General features: G+C 43.1%; 1 protein-coding gene across 2 annotated transcripts in view; it reads right to left on the reverse strand.

Moving 5' to 3' along the window:
• Positions 1 to 16,565, reverse strand: part of LOC309584563 (ceramide transfer protein-like) — a 251,789-nt gene that overhangs the window by 39,279 nt on the left and 195,945 nt on the right. For both annotated transcript variants that reach the window (XM_082300645.1, XM_082300644.1), the window contains exon 7: positions 13,866 to 14,023. In XM_082300645.1, coding sequence (XP_082156771.1) covers positions 13,866 to 14,023 — 158 coding nt within the window. The remainder of the gene's footprint in view (positions 1 to 13,865; positions 14,024 to 16,565) is intronic.

The raw sequence follows: 16,565 nt of genomic DNA on the forward strand, positions 1-16,565 counted from the left end.
ACTTTCCCAGGTTTTTCCTCTACAGCGAAAGATTTTACCATTTAACATTATTTTCCTTTCCCGTGTGTTTGTTAAATAAATAGTTTTATCTTCTTCACTTTCCTTCGAGGAAAATTTTTTTTTTTTTCCCGAACCTGGTGGGGGGAGGGGTGGTTGTACCTTCTCTCAGAGGATATATATTTCGAAATTTGGCCAAACCGGAACAAATTTAGTGGCGCCCAACTGTGTGGCTCGAAGGAAAGTGAAAAAACTTGTGCTAATTACATTTTGGGTTGAATTCACTTATTCTGTGTTGGAGTAAAGTAGTCACCATGCTGGTGGAGTTCATAATGTCTCTATGGCTCGATGTACTCATGTCCTTCTGGTCCTTAGGCTTCATTGAGGTACTAGTGCTTTTTTGGTCCCTAGGGTTGTTTGCCTATCCACAACTTGCTCCAATCTTGTCCTTGATAAGTAAATTTTACAGAGGAGGGAGACGAATCAGGATTTCTATTTTGCTGTGCTCGGTGATAATGATTTATAAGAAGTTGATAGAGGTACAGGCAGCTGTTCGAGGTGTGTATGATAAGTGGTTTCTCCGTCCTAACCCCAGTCCTAGCTTCAGTAGCCTGTTTTGGGAATTTATTAGTAATTGCACCCAGATTGTTAGAGGAGGAGGAGATGGGGTTTCCCTTCCCTTTAAATTTGATAGGTTATCTTTTGAGAATGTTCAGTATCCCCTGGATGTTAAAGAGACCACCTTCCTGGTATTTTATCTGGTAAGCTTCCTCTATGTGCTCTGTATGTCTCGCAGCTTGTCTAGAATAAGAGATCAGATTTCCAGGGTGACTGCTGAGACAACTGACCCAGAGGTGGAAAATCCTAAGTGGTGTGGGGAATGGGAGGACATCGGCCAAACCCTAAAGAAATTCTCTGACCCGATAGTTTGGGATTTCCCATCTGAACAAATTCAGAAACCAGCTGAGGTGGGAAAATATCTGAAAGAGAGATACAATGACAATTCTAATGAGAACAAGCTCCTTGCAATATGTTGGGCTTTGGCATATGCCTATTGCACACTGCAGCAGGTAAAGGTAGAGAGGCAAGAAGATCAATCAGCAAAGCCTGAAGACACCCCAGTCACTCAGGCTGCAGATAAACCAGCCAGCCAGCCCAAAACAGATGGAGAGTCTAAGCCACTGACAGTGGCTCCTGTCACGAGGAAAAAGCACACAACCAAAACTGATCGCCCAGTGAAAGATGATGATGATGCAGGGGAAGGGACCTCAAAGGATGCAGGGGAAGGAACCTCAAAACCACCAACGGACTCAGGCACAGAAACCATTACTGAGTCCATGTCCATAAAGGACCTTCACAGCCTAAGAAAGGATTACACCCGACGGTCTGATGAATCCATAATAAGTTGGATGGTCCGTATTTGGGATGCGGCAGGTGATGATGTGATGCTGGACGGTGCTGAAGTGAGGCATTTGGGATCCCTGTCACAAGATCCAGTGATCGACCAAGAGATGAAAAGGGAGGCTAACTCTACCAGTCTCTGGAGACAAGTTTTGACAGGCGATTGAAAGATATATGTGTGGAGATGGTCTCTACATGCAGCAAACCCCGTGGAAGACCATAGAACAAGGGATCCAACGCCTGAGAGAACTAGGGGTGGTAGAGGTTGTCTTCACACATGACCCAGGATTGAGGAGTCCAGACCGGGCCAGAGTTAATCCATATATGTGGCGAAAACTCATACAGCTTGGGCCACCAGAATACGCTTCTGCTTTAGCAATAATGAAACCAGACTACGGTGCGAATGAGACTGTGAAAGATATGGCAGTGAAGCTCCGAGCATATGCAGACTCTCTGCATGGCCCAACACATGCAAGAATTGCAGCTGTGGAAACACGTATGCAGAAAATGGAAGATGAAATGAAAAAGAATCACCAGGAGATTAAAGAGTGCCTTCTCCGCGGACGTTCCCCAGAGAGAAGGTACATCCCACAAAGTGAGCTGTGGAATTTCCTGTGTGACAGTGGGGAAAACATGAGGAAGTGGGGTGGACAACCCACTTCTGCTCTGGCAGCATGAGTGAGTGAATTGAAGGAGCGCAAGTCTCAGAAAGGAGGATCTACCAAAAAGGAAGTAGCTCCAGTTGCCTGTAGCCAAATTGCCGGAAATGATGGAAAAGACGATGACATGTCCAATTCCCATGAAGGAACCTCTAAGATGCAGGCCCAGGGAAAGAAGGATAACCAGGCATAGAGGGGCCCTGCCTCTAGCCAGGTAGAGGTCAGGGAAAACCGTGTTTTTTGGACTGTGTGGATTCGTTGGCCTGGTACATCAGAACCACAAAAATATGATGCCTTGGTTGACACTGGTGCGCAGTGTACAATAATTCCATCGCAGCTTGTGGGGGTAGAATCTGTTTCTATTTCTGGTGTAACAGGTGGATCACAAAATTTGACCTTGGTGGAAGCTGAGGTGAGCCTGACTGGAAATGAGTGGAAGAGACATCTCATTGTGACTGGCCCAGAGGCCCCGTGCATTTTGGGCATAGACTTCCTCCGGAACGGGTATTTTAGAGACCCAAAGGGACTCAGGTGGGCTTTTGGAATAGCTGCTGTGGAGACAGAGGGCATTAAGCAATTGAACACTTTGCCTGGGCTATCAGAGAACCCATCTGCAGTTGGCCTTCTGAAGGTGGAAGAACAAAGAGTACCAATTTCTACCTCGACAGTGCATCGCCGACAGTACCGGACAACTCGAGATGCTGTGATTCCCATCCACAAGATGATCCGTGAGCTGGAGAGCCAAGGGGTGGTCAGCAAGACCCACTCACCTTTCAACAGCCCCATCTGTCCTGTGTGCAAGTCTGACGGGGAATGGAGATTGACTGTGGACTATCGTGCTTTGAATGAAGTGACTCCACCATTGAGCGCTGCTGTGCCGGACACGTCGGAGCTCCAGTACGAGCTGGAGTCCAAAGCAGCGAAGTGGTACACAACTATTGCCAATGCATTCTTCTCCATTCCTCTGGCAGCAGAGTGCAGGCCTCAGTTTGCTTTCACCTGGAGGGGCGTGCAGTATACCTGGAACCGACTGCCCCAGGGGTGGAAGCACAGTCCTACCATCTGCCATGGACTGATCCAGACTGCACTAGAAAAGGGTGAGGCTCCAGAACATTTGCAGTACATTGATGACATCATTGTGTGGGGGAACACTGCAACAGAAGTGTTTGAGAAAGGAGAGAAAGTTATCCGGATTCTTCTGGAAGCTGGTTTCGCCATCAAGAAGAGCAAAGTCAAGGGACCTGCTCGAGAGATCCAGTTCCTGGGAGTAAAGTGGCAAGATGGACGGCGTCAGATTCCCACTGAGGTCATCAATAAGATCACAGCAATGTCTCCACCGACCAACAAGAAGGAAACACAAGCTTTCCTCGGCGCCATAGGTTTTTGGAGGATGCATATTCCTGAGTACAGCCAGATTGTGAGTCCTCTTTACCTGGTTACCCGCAAGAAGAACGATTTCCATTGGGGCCCTGAACAGCAACAAGCTTTTGCCCAAATCAAGCAGGAAATCGCTCATGCGGTAGCCCTTGGCCCAGTCAGGACAGGACCAGAAGTGAAGAACGTGCTCTACTCTGCAGCCGGAAGCCATGGCCTGTCCTGGAGCCTCTGGCAGAAGGTGCCTGGTGAGACTCGAGGTCGACCACTGGGATTCTGGAGCCAAAGCTACAGAGGGTCTGAGGCCAACTACACCCCAACAGAGAAGGAAATCTTGGCAGCCTATGAAGGAATCCAAGCCGTCTCGGAGGTAATTGGCACTGAGGCACAACTCCTCTTGGCACCCCGACTACCGGTGCTGGGGTGGATGTTCAAAGCAGAGGTTCCCTCTACCCACCATGCCACCAATGCCACATGGAGCAAATGGATTGCTCTCATCACACAGCGCGCCCAAATCGGAAAACTGAATCGCCCTGGGATTTTGGAAATAATTACCAACTGGCCTGAAGGTGAAAACTTTGGTCTCGCTGATGAAGAACGAGTGTCACGCGCTGAAGAAGCTCCACTGTACAACCAACTGCCATCAGAAGACACACACTACGCTCTTTTCACCGACGGTTCTTGTTGCATCATAGGGATGAAACCAAAGTGGAAAGCAGCCGTATGGAGTCCCACACGACGGGTTGCAGAAGCTACTGAAGGAGAAGGTGTAACAAGCCAACTCGCTGAACTCAAAGCTGTTCAACTAGCCCTGGACATTGCTGAAAGGGAGAAGTGGCCAAAGCTCTACCTCTACACTGATTCATGGATGGTAGCCAATGCTCTGTGGGGATGGTTAGAAAAGTGGGAAAAAGCTAATTGGCAGCGTAGGGGAAAACCAATCTTGGCTGCTGCAGAGTGGAAAAACATCGCTGCCCGAGTCAGAAAGCTGGTTGTGAGAGTCCGCCATGTAGATGCCCATGTCCCCAAGAGTAGGGCTAATGAAGAAAACCAAAACAACAAGCAGGTAGATCAGGCTGCAAAGATAGAAGTGTCACAGGTAGACTTGGACTGGAAACACAAGGGAGAGTTGTTCCTAGCTCGATGGGCCCATGATGCCTCAGGCCATCAGGGCAGAGATGCCACCTATAAGTGGGCACGAGACCGAGGGGTAGATCTAACCATGGACAGTATCTCCCAGGTGATCCATGACTGTGAGACATGCGCTGTGATCAAGCAGGCCAAGTGGGTGAAACCCCTGTGGTGTGGTGGGCTGTGGTCCAAATATAAGTATGGGGAGGCCTGGCAGATTGATTACATCACACTGCCTCAAACCCGCCAAGGCAAGCGCTATGTGCTCACAATGGTAGAAGCCACCACAGGATGGCTGGAGACCTACCCTGTGCCTCATGCTACTGCCCGGAACACCATCCTGGGCCTGGAAAAGCAAGTCCTTTGGAGGCATGGTACCCCTGAGAGAATTGAATCTGACAATGGGACTCATTTTAAGAATAGCCTTATTAACACCTGGGCTAGAGAACATGGCATTGAATGGGTGTACCACGTCCCTTACCATGCACCAGCTGCAGGCAAAGTGGAATGATGTAATGGATTGTTGAAAACCACTTTGAAGGCACTGGGTGGGGGAACTTTCAAAAATTGGGAACAGAATCTAGCAAAGGCCACCTGGTTAGTTAACACCCGAGGTTCCACCAATAGAGCGGGTCCAGCCCAATCTGAATCCCTGCATACAACAGATGGAGATAAGGTCCCAGCAGTGCATGTCAGAGGTCTGTTAGGAAAACCTGTGTGGATAAATTCTGCCTCAAGTACAGACAAACCCATCCGTGGGGTTGTCTTTGTTCAGGGACCTGGTTGCACATGGTGGGTAATGCAGAAAGATGGCACAACACGTTGTGTACTGCAGGGAGATCTGATTGTTGTGTGAAAACCACCTGTAGTGTGAAATGCCAGTATACCCCTGCTTGCTGATTGTCACTGTCACTGTTCGTATATAGCTGTATATATATATTTACATATGTATTAATGTGTGTGTAGAATTAGAAAATCTTAGTTTGGGCATTGAGCCAACAATATGGGATAAGGGGTGGAATGTCTTGGGGTGACCTTATGATGTGTATCCCATATTGCTGCCTATGCCCAGAAATTAATTATTGGCCTTTCTATGCCTCTGAACTGAGCCTGAGGGGGGAAGAAAAAACTGAGCAAAACTTTCTCAAAGCAGTTTGCAGCTTGTTCAAGGTCACATAAAGATAGCAGGTTTTTTTTTCCAGCTGGGGCAGGGGAGCGAGGAAGCACCCGGCTTGCAGCTTTTCCAGTGAGCTTTTGGCCAGTTTTTCCAGTTTCCTGTTCTCCGGAGAGAGGCTGAGAGTTGAACTTTTCCTTCTCTGGAATTTCGGATTCTCTCCCTTTTCTACTGGACTGCTTGATTGCTGTAACATCAGAGCACATCGGGAGGACTTTCCACCGGGCACAGAGGGCCTGGCCCTGGGCCAAGCCCCAGCTCCGAGGAGACCAAAGGGAGGACTCGAACACTTTCCCAGGTTTTTCCTCTACAGCGAAAGATTTTACCATTTAACATTATTTTCCTTTCCCGTGTGTTTGTTAAATAAATAGTTTTATCTTCTTCACTTTCCTTCGAGGAAAATTTTTTTTTTTTTCCCGAACCTGGTGGGGGGAGGGGTGGTTGTACCTTCTCTCAGAGGATATATATTTCTAAATTTGGCCAAACCGGAACACTGTACTACACTGCAAAGCAAACCAACATGGGAATGCCCAAATTCCTGAACGAAATAGACTTGCAGATAAAGCTGCATGAGAGGTTGCACAACAAGGCATCCTGACATTAATACTTGAGGAAGCTATTTCACTTGCAGAAGTTAACCCTGGATATATTAAAGCAGATTTAAAATTACCTACTTATCTAAAAGCCCAGAATAAAGAGTGTGGATGGCTAGTAACTCCCAATAACCAGGTCATAGATCCACCACAACTGGTGTTACAAATTGTAAAGAAGAAACACCAGAAAACTCACTGGGGAATCGATGCTATGGTAACCAGCCTATGGACTCAGATACTCAGTGTCTGTATGACAAAAATTGTCAAGTCCATTGCAGATAAATGCCCGATATGTCTTAAAAATAACCCTTTGAATTTAAAAAGACTGCCTTCAAGTATCACCAAAAGAGGAAACACTCCTGGAGATTACTGGCAAATTGATTTTTCTGAGCTATCATGCCAACAAAGATACAGTTATCTCCTGGTATTAGTAGATACCTTTTCTGGGTGGCCAGAAGCTTTCCCCTGCTGCACCAACAAGGCTAGTGAAGTCACTAAGGTACTCCTCAAAGAGACCATACCCAGGTTTGGAGTACCTATCGGGATGTCATCTGATAGAGGACCTCATTTTATATCTGAAGTGTTATATCAACTTAGTGAGCCATTAGGGATAAGTTGGGATTTACATACTCCATGGAGACCCCAATCTAGTGGAAGGGTTGAGCGAATGAATCAAACTTTAAAGAGACAAATTAGCAAAATGTGTCAGGAAACCTCTTTGAAATGGCAACAGGTGTTACCACTAGCTTTGTTACGAATTAGAGTTGACGTTTGGGAGACCATAATCTGTTACAACTTTCCCTGGATCCGAAGAACAAATTGGGAATTAGGAAGTAGAACAATATTTAGTTTCATTAGGTAAATCCTTGAATGAACTAAAAAGGCTTATTATTCTCTCTGAACCTCTTACCCTAGACACCCCAGTTCATCCATTTCAGCCTGGGGATCACGTATACATCAGGACCTGGAAATCACAACCACTTCAGGAGTAGTGGAAAGGACCTTATTTAGTTCTGTTAACTACAAGAATGGCAGTGAAAGTGAAAGGACTTAACTCCTGGATTCATTGCACCAGAATTAAGGCTCTTGACTCAGAGTTGACAGTGGAAAACACCAGACTTCTGTGACTGAAAATTTCAAAGATATTTGTGGACGAGTAGTGAAATGTATAAGCTAATGTTTATGGGAATTTTTTTATCTTTAGGTGAGGGTGTTGAAGAAAATTTAATATTGACTTTAATCCAAGAGTTTGGTAAAATGCACAATCTGTCCAGCATTACAGCTTGCCTCCCTATCCCCAGTTCAGCAGGGGAACCCATTCCCTGGGGAATTATCCCTATAGATCTGTCAATTGTGATACACTATGATAATCTGACTAAGGTGATGGCAAAAGCAAACATCACTCACTCTTTGGATGAGAAAGAGAGATGTAGGCAACAGGGAGATGGCCTTCTTGAGGATCCAATAGCTTGGAGGCCAGGAGATAATAGAATTATTTTAAGAAAGGAAAAAGGTAAGGAGTGTCCAGTAGGGTCCCATACTCTCGACCAACATTTTCTGGATTTTGCCTTGGGAGCCTCAGGAGGAGAAGCAGCCAGGTGGTTAGATTTATGTGTTACTAAAAATCACACCCAAAATGTTTCAGACTTGCCAGAATGTCAAACTCTTCAAAGCAAGCCTTGTACTTGGACAAAACCCTTAGAAGGACAATGGAAATACTTGGGAAAGGTAGAATGGTGTCTGAATTGGGGAATCACACCTATGTATAATCTAAGTAAAAATCAATGGAGGTGTGGAGAAAAAGAAAACCATGAAAATCTGTCCAGCACCATAAGCTGGATGGTCAAATTAGTTCTAAATTGTAATAACAAACAGATTGTGTTAAATCTCTGGAAGTTCCTTCCCCAAGTTACACTGTTTGGGCTGCTTCAGACGGATATTGGACCACCCAACTCCTGCTTGGACTGACCACCAGGCAAGTTACTTTAGGGTTATTAACCCTATGTCCGACTTGGAAAAGAAGCCCCATAAAAGCCCAGTACTGGAATAAGGTAAAACGAGGTATTGAGGATGAATGGACAGGGCCTTCAGCTTCTACACAGTTTGAATGGGCCCTACAGAGTTTTCTCTTACCAGGACCCATGGCTCTAAGAAAACAGAATTTTGTTAGAAAATCTAACTTGGCAAGTAAGGAAACTATCTGAAGCCACAGAAAGGCGATTTCAAATTATGAATAAGCAAATACAGGCAAATACTAAATTCACATTATAAAACAGACTGGACTTAGATCTTTTGCAGGCCAAAGAACAAGGGCTTTGTGGGTAATTAAAACTGGATAGAGAACACTGTTGTGTACACATCCCAAATGTAACAGAAGATCTCCAAAAACAACAAAATGCGGCAAGTTCCTGAAGATAGCAATGCTATCCAAAAGGCCTCTGAAACTAATTGGCTTAACAAAATTCTTCAAGGAATAGGGGGATGGTCCTTGAGAGGATGGCTGGCTGGAATACTGGAAACCATCATAATTGTAGTAATTACCGGTCTTGCTGTTAGTTGGGTTTGTAGAATAATCAATCGAGATCTCCCGAGAATGTATGTGACTATAGAGAAAAATTGAGTTGAAACTTATCAAATGACCTTGAGGAATTTGAAAGGTTTCAAAGGGGGAAATTGATACCAAAAGGGTTAATTCAATTTTTACTGTGCCTGTGAATTTTTAGTAGAAAAACAAGGCATGCAAAAACTGCTTTCCCAGCAAGGACTGTTGGAAGATAACAAGATATCTGGCTCAAGAATGTAGTGACAGACAAAACAAGGACTGAATCTGGGAACTTGGGGTGGGTTTTATGGTAATGGATAAATTGTAATATGCATGTAGTGACTGTATATAAGCAACACTCTTGTAAAATCACGTCTGCATAGGGTTAGGAGTATCCCCTGCGGGACCTCAGGCTTGAATAAACAATGCCCTCTTTAATACCACATTAGCATTAAGGAGTCTTATTCCGATATTTTGGAAAATTTGGTGACAAATCTACCAAGAGTTGGGGCCCACTAGACCTGCTGTTTACAAACAGAGATGGGCTGCTGGGACATGTGGTGGTCAGAGGCTGTCTTAGGCACAGCAACCACAATATGATAGAGTTTTCAATAGTTGGTAAAGTAAGGAGGGGAGTCAACAAAACCTCTACTCTGGACTTCTAGAGGGTGGACTTTGGCCTGTTCAGGACACTGTTTCAGAGAGTCCCCTGGTGAACAGTTCTTAATAACAACGGGGTCCAGGAAGGCTGGACATACTTTAAGAAGGAAATTGTAAAGGTTGAGGAGCAGTCTGTCCCTATGTGCCAAAAGACGAGCTGTCGGGGAAGAAGACCGGCCTCGCTGAACAGGGATCTTTTACGAGAACTCAGGGAAGAAAGAAGGTTTATGACCTTTGGAAGAAGGGGCAGGCAACTCAGGAAGAGTACAAAGATGTCATTAGGTTACATAGAGAGAAAATAAGAAAGGCAAAAGCTCAACCAGAACTCAATCTGCCTACTGCTGTGAAAGATAATAAAAAGGGTTTTTATAAATACATTAACAACAAAAAGAGCACCAAGGAAAATCTCCATCCTTTATTGTACATGGGAGAGAATATAGTCACCAAGGATGAGGAAAAGGCTGAGGTACTTAACATCTTCTTTGCCTCAGTCTTCAACAGTAAAACCGGTTATCCTCAGGGCAACTGGCAACCTGAGCTGGTAGACAGGGATGGGGAGCAGAATAGCCCCCTTGTAATCCAGGAGGAAGCAGTTAGCAACCTGCTGAGCCACTTAAGACACTCATAAGTCTATGGGACTGGATGGAATTAGTTTGAGGGTGCCGAGATAGCTGTCAGAAGAGCTCATCAAGCCAATGTCCATCATTTATCATCAGTCCTGGCTGACCGGGGAGGTCCTGGATGACTGGAGGTTGGCCAATGTGATGCCCATCCACAAGAAGGGTCAGAAGGAGGATCTGAGGAACTACAGGCCTGTCACCCTGACCTCAGTGTCTGGCAAGGTTATGGAACAGATCATCTTGAATGCGATCATATGGCATATAGAGGACAACCAAAGGATCAGACCTAGCCGGGATGGGTTTAGGAAAGGCATGTCCTGCCTGACCAACCTGATTTCCTTTTATGACCAGGTGACCCACCTTATGGATGAGGAGAAGGCTGTGGATGTTGTCTACCTGGACTTCAGAAAAGTCTTTGATACTGTCTCCAATGGCATTCTCCTGGAAAAGCTGGCAATCCACGGCTTGGACAGGTACACTCTTCGTTGGGTTAAAAACTGGCTGGGTGTCCAGGCCCTGAGTTAGTGTGATGGTAAATAGTGTCACATGCGGTTGGTGGCTGGCTAGTCATTAGTGGGGTTCTTCAAGGCTCAATATTGGGGCCAGTCCTGTTTAATATCTTTATCAATGATCTGGAAGAGTGGATCAAGTGTATCCTCAGTAAATTCACAGACTTCACCCAAGTTGGGCTGGGAGTGTTGATCTGCTGAAGGGTAGGAAGGCTCTACAGAAGGATCTGGACAGGCTGGATTGATGGGCCGAAGCCAATGGTATGAGATTCAACAAGACCAAGTATTGGGTCCTGCACTTAGGCCACAACAATCCCATGCAGTGCTACAGTCTTGAGGAAGAGTGTCTGAAAAGCTTCCCAGCACAAAAAAGGACCTGGGAATGCTGGTCAACAACAGCTGAACATGAGTCAGCATGCGCCCATGTGGCCAAGAAAGCCAATGCCATCCTGGCCTGTATCAACAGTAGTGTGGCCAGCAGGACCAGGGAAGTGGTTGTCCTCCTGTACTTGGCACTGTGTTCCAGTTTGGCCAAATTTAGAAATATATACTCTGAGAGAAGGCACAACCACCCCTCCTCCACCAGGTTCGGGGAAAATAAATTTTCATCAAAGGAAAGTGAAGGAGATAAAACTATTTATCTACCAAACACACGGGAAAAGGAAAATAATGCTAAATAATAAAATCTCTCACTGTGGAGAAAAAACCTGGGAAAGTGTTAGAGTCCTCCCTTTGGTCTCCTTGGAGCTGGGGCTTGGCCCAGGGCCAGGCCCTCTGTGCCCAGTGGAAAGTCCTCCTGATGTGCTCTGGGTTGAAGCAGTCCAGTAGAAAAGGGAGACAATCTGAAATTCCAGGGAAGGAAAAACAAAGTTCAACTCTCAGTCTCCCTTCGGAGAAAAAGAAAACTGAACAACTGGCCAAAAGCTGACTGGAAAGCAGCAAGCTGGGTGCTTCCTCGCTTCCCTGCCACAGCCGGGGAGAAAAAAATTTGCTATCTCTGTGTGACCTTGAACAAGCTGCAAACTGCTTTGAGAAAGTTTTGCTCAGTTTTTCCTTCCCCCTCTCAGGCTCAGTTTAGAGGCATAGAAAGGCACAAAGTTAATTTCTGGGCATAGGGCAGCAATATGGGATACACATCATAAAGTCACCCCAAGACACACTGGTGATGCCACACCTCGACTGCTGTGTCCAGTTCTGGGCCCCTCACTACAAGGACACTGAGATGCTGGAGCAAGTCCAGAGAAGGGCAACAGAGCTGCTGAAGGGTCTGGAGCACAAGTCTGATGATGAGAGGCTGAGGGAGCTTAATCTGGAAAAAGGAGGCTCAAGGGTGACCATATCACTCTCTACAACTACCTGAAAGGAGGTTGTAGCCAGGTGGGGGTCAGCCTCTTCTAGGCAACTAGTGACAGGACAAGAGGACATAGTCTCAAGCTACACCAGGCAAGGTTCAGGTTGGACATCAGGAAGAATTTCTTTATGGAAAGGGTTGTTAAGCATTGGAACGGAATGCCCAGGGACATGGTGGAATCACCATCCCTGGAGGTGTTCAAGAAACAACTGGACGCAGCACTTAGTGCCATGGTCTAGTTGACAAGGTGGTGATCACTCAAAGGTTGGACTCAATGACCTTAGAGGTCTTTTTAAACATAAATGATTCTGTGATTCTGTATGAGTGAAAGTGAAATTTAGGTTTGAATTTTTAAGAAAACAAGTGCTTTAAAGTTAGTCCACAGAAGAAGAAAAATATGACAAATAACTAATCTAAACCAAATTCTATACTAACATATTATTCTGTAATAACATATACTAACCTACTGACAAGAAAAAATCACTTCTTCCATGCTGTAAGCAAACTGTGATCAGCAAGAGTGAACTGTGTTTGCTCAGTCTGGAATAGAGAAGGCTTTTGTGGGGGGACTTAGTAGCCTTCCAATACCTCCAAGGAGGTCATCAACAAACTGAGCCAGACTCTTCACAGAGGTCTATAGTAGGAAGAGGAAAAACAATAGGCAGATACTGGAATAAGAGCTGCTCCAAGTGGATATATAACAGCAGTTGAGCATCAGAACAGGCTGCTCAGAAATGCTCTGCAGTCTTCAGCCTTGAAGACTTGAAATGAGACTTGATAAATCCATGATCAACCCGGTCTGATTCAAACTGTCCTTCCTTTAAGCAAGAGGTTGTACTAGAGATGGTCTCTTCTAACCTGAATTACCCTACAATCCTATGAACAAGCTTCAAGTCTTAGGTCTGCTATAATTCCTCCAACTACCTAGATGTAACAATAATAAATTAAATGTTGACAGAAGTCACAATACAGTTAGATAGGACCAGGTCTTTGACATACAGACAAAGAGCCAGGAGACATGGGCAAGGATTCAAACGTGGTTGTATTTTGCCTGAATAACTTCATTCTTTGAATTGCGTACCACTAAGATTTGAAGTGTGATATACACCATATGGAAATATGCTAAATTAAAAACAAGACAACAATGGCTAAAGGACTGTACAGGACACCAGCCAGTGATGGCATGATTCTAGAAATCAAAGCCTGAAGTACAACCTTGCTATGTTTCTAGCACATCTCATCTGAAGAAAGAAGACACTGCTCCTTTCAAGTTGCTATAGTGGTTGAGTAGGCTTACCATGAACTATCACTGCCATAAGAATAACATATAATATCAGCCCCACCCCACCCCAAAAATTAACCAATTGGTATAAAGTATTAATCTCTTTAGTCTCCTAAAGGTAAGTGAAATAACTGTATCTTAGACCTTTAACGTTAGAACTGGTTGTTCTCCTCAGTTCTGTCACAATTTCTTATCACAAAACATTTCAGAGATTTGCACATCATTTTGCAAGCATGGATAATTAGGTCTCTTTTAGAGGGCTGCAAGCAATACACTTATTACTGTAGAATACTATCAGGTTCTTTATAGTATTAAAAATATAGGAATACTATCTGAACAAGGGCTGGGAAAAGAAAAAATATGATGAATAATGTTACTGTATCACCAACAAAATGAGGTTTTAACATGTTAAAGGAGTAATCAATAATGAAAGCATCTAAAATTAATAAATGCTGTACATAAAAATAAAAGTAATACCTGGAATAATAAAGTTTAAACCAACTAATTTGAAATTTCAATTTTAAGCTGAAGAAACAATTTTTTCAATAAAAGTTAAAGGAAAATGATCTTACCTTATCTAGTCTTTTTTGCCAACTTTCTTCACGTTTGACCATGAGTTCAATACAATGAGAGAGTGTAGCAAGTATTCCAGCAGTAGTTGCCTTGAAAGTTATGGCTTCTCCTTTAAAGTCTATGCCATTAATTCCTTTGGGTGTCACATATGGAAACACTAAAACCAAATATGAATTATTCACTGATAACTGCCTTAAACTCAAACAAGCATTTTACATGTATGCTTTATATTATCACTGTTTGAAGAAAATAGACTGGCTAGAAATTTAATTTAAAAATCAAAAGTACTAATAATTTTCAACTATTCACTAGATAAGGAAAGAGATTTAAAAAGAAAAACACATCCCTCAGCTTCATCTTGCTATACTGTATTTCAAGTCTGCTTGTAATGCTGTATTACTCTGCAAATCATGTGGGTGGAGGGAGTGGGAATACTTTGTAACAATAGCAGTTTGACAGCTTGAAGTGGGGCCTAATTAATACAGAGCAGCCTTAAAACATATCCAATACAGCACTAAGAAAGAAACAATTTCAAAAAGCAATCAAACACCAAAGGTAACATTTCAAGGCTGCTTTAAGCAGGTAACTATAGATTTAAAAACCACTACATAAAAAGGTATGATATAAAAGTATCAAATATGTTGAATTATCCAAGTACTGTGATGTTTTGTAGTTCCAACAACTACTTCTTGCTGTCAACCAGGCCATCTGTTACTAAGGCTATTTAAACAAGTCACTTAAAATGTGTGACAAAAAAGTACCTATTCTATGTCAAACTCATATGTAGGTTGACAGAATAACAAATCAAACACTAAGCAATAATGTCAGAAAATATTAGAAAGCAGAAGTAACACTCATGTTGAAGCTGAGCCAAGCAAGTTAAAGTAACTCCTGCTATGCCATGGGGCAACCTGATGACTTATCACCCACTTGGATATTGCTTTCTTTTCCTGGTCTGTCAGTTTGTCAATGTGTCACTGTTACAGTTTAAAGAGTAAACATAATTATTTGTGTAAATTTATGCAATATCAATCTGCAAGGGTAAAAAGCAGAGCTTTCAAGCATCTCAGTTCTTGCAGAGAAGAGAAATGCAACTGCTGTTCTCTAATAGTAGACCACAATATCTACACTTAAGGAACAGAAAGCAAGCATCACATGATCTTAAGAAATGGTTCAACTGTCCAGAGGTTTTATATGCCCTTCTTTCAGAAGGAATCAAACTTTCTCAAACAGATGTTTACATACCACACACTACTTCAAATACCTCAGTAAACATACATACTATGGTAGAACACAGCTTATCTTTTTGTTTCATGTAATCAAGAATACTACCTAAAAGGATATAGACAATGGGAGTGAAAGAAAGAAAGATCAATCTGTTTCAGAAGCAATAATGAGCTCTCCCTCCCCCTAACAGCTACAGAGGGAAAAATGCAGTTTATACTGCTAATATGTCATGCTGGTGTAGACCATGTTCATGTGCAGGCTTACCAGCACAGCTACGCTGCTTATACATGTGATTTCTCTCTTGCTAGACACACTGAAGAAATTACCACTCACTGCAACAGTATAAAATAATTTCATAAATCTATGGTAAACTGCAAGGGAGATGCAGCAAAATAGCCTCATTTCCTGGAAAAAAGCCAGGTTTTTTTCCTGGATGTCTTTAGGTCTCATTTACAGATCATTAATACTTCCACACAGTTTCAATCATCATATAATTCTTTAATAACTAGTCTCAAAGTAGCAGTGATACATACAGAGTTTGCAGTTTCAAAGTCAGTGTCATCAAATTTCAAAATTAAATCTTGCATCAGGAGATCTGTAGGTTCAAGTTAAAGGCTAATAGAAAAGTGTTCTTATCATTGCAACTGCTCTTCTTGCCTAGAGATCAAACAGTATGTAGCCAATTGAAAGAAGCAGCAGTATGATTTTTCTTTAACTTCAACATCTTCCGTGGTTTCTTTTTAATTATCCTATCTCTTAATAATTTTGCTTTATTCATTAATTGTTTTCTCTTGCCTTTCTTATAATGGATTTTTCATAGCATGTTTTAGCCTTCTTCAATAGCTCTTCAGCCCTTCTCTCCTACACACCTGTTTGTTAGGATAGATTGGTTGTGCCTTCTTATTCATAAGATGCTGTTTGCAATACTTTCCCAGATGTTCCAAAAATCACCTGTTCAATCAAATCTGTTTTCCACTGAAAGACTAGTTTTAAAAGACAGTAAGTAGAAAAACAAAGTTCCTTTATCTTTTCTCTTAACATCTTATGCCATTAAACTAATTCTAAATGAAAGAGAAATGCTTTGGTATGCAACCCATTTATTTATACCTACTGTTGCTGATATTCTGTGGATACCAATAGTATCAATATAATTAGTTTTCCTCTAAAAATAATCTCATTATTCCAGCAGTATGTTGGTGAATATTCTTCCTCCATTCAAAGCATTAAAATCCAACACAAATCCCACTGTGTTTTATATAAAAATTTTCTTTCAGTCTCTGTACCATTTCCATCTTTGTAGTTTCAGTACAAAACCACCTTCCATCTTCAAAGAGGTTCCCTTAAGTACCACCTACTGCTCTTATTCCTACATAATTTAAACCCAAATCCTGAGCAGATGAATGGCAACACTTCCTGATCAAGATTCTACATTCTTAGATTCTAAAATCCCACTGGGTAAATGTGCATCAGCC

The sequence above is a fragment of the Coloeus monedula genome (assembly GCF_965178545.1).
Source record: "Coloeus monedula genome assembly, chromosome: W".
In the NCBI taxonomy this organism is placed as follows: domain Eukaryota; kingdom Metazoa; phylum Chordata; class Aves; order Passeriformes; family Corvidae; genus Coloeus; species Coloeus monedula.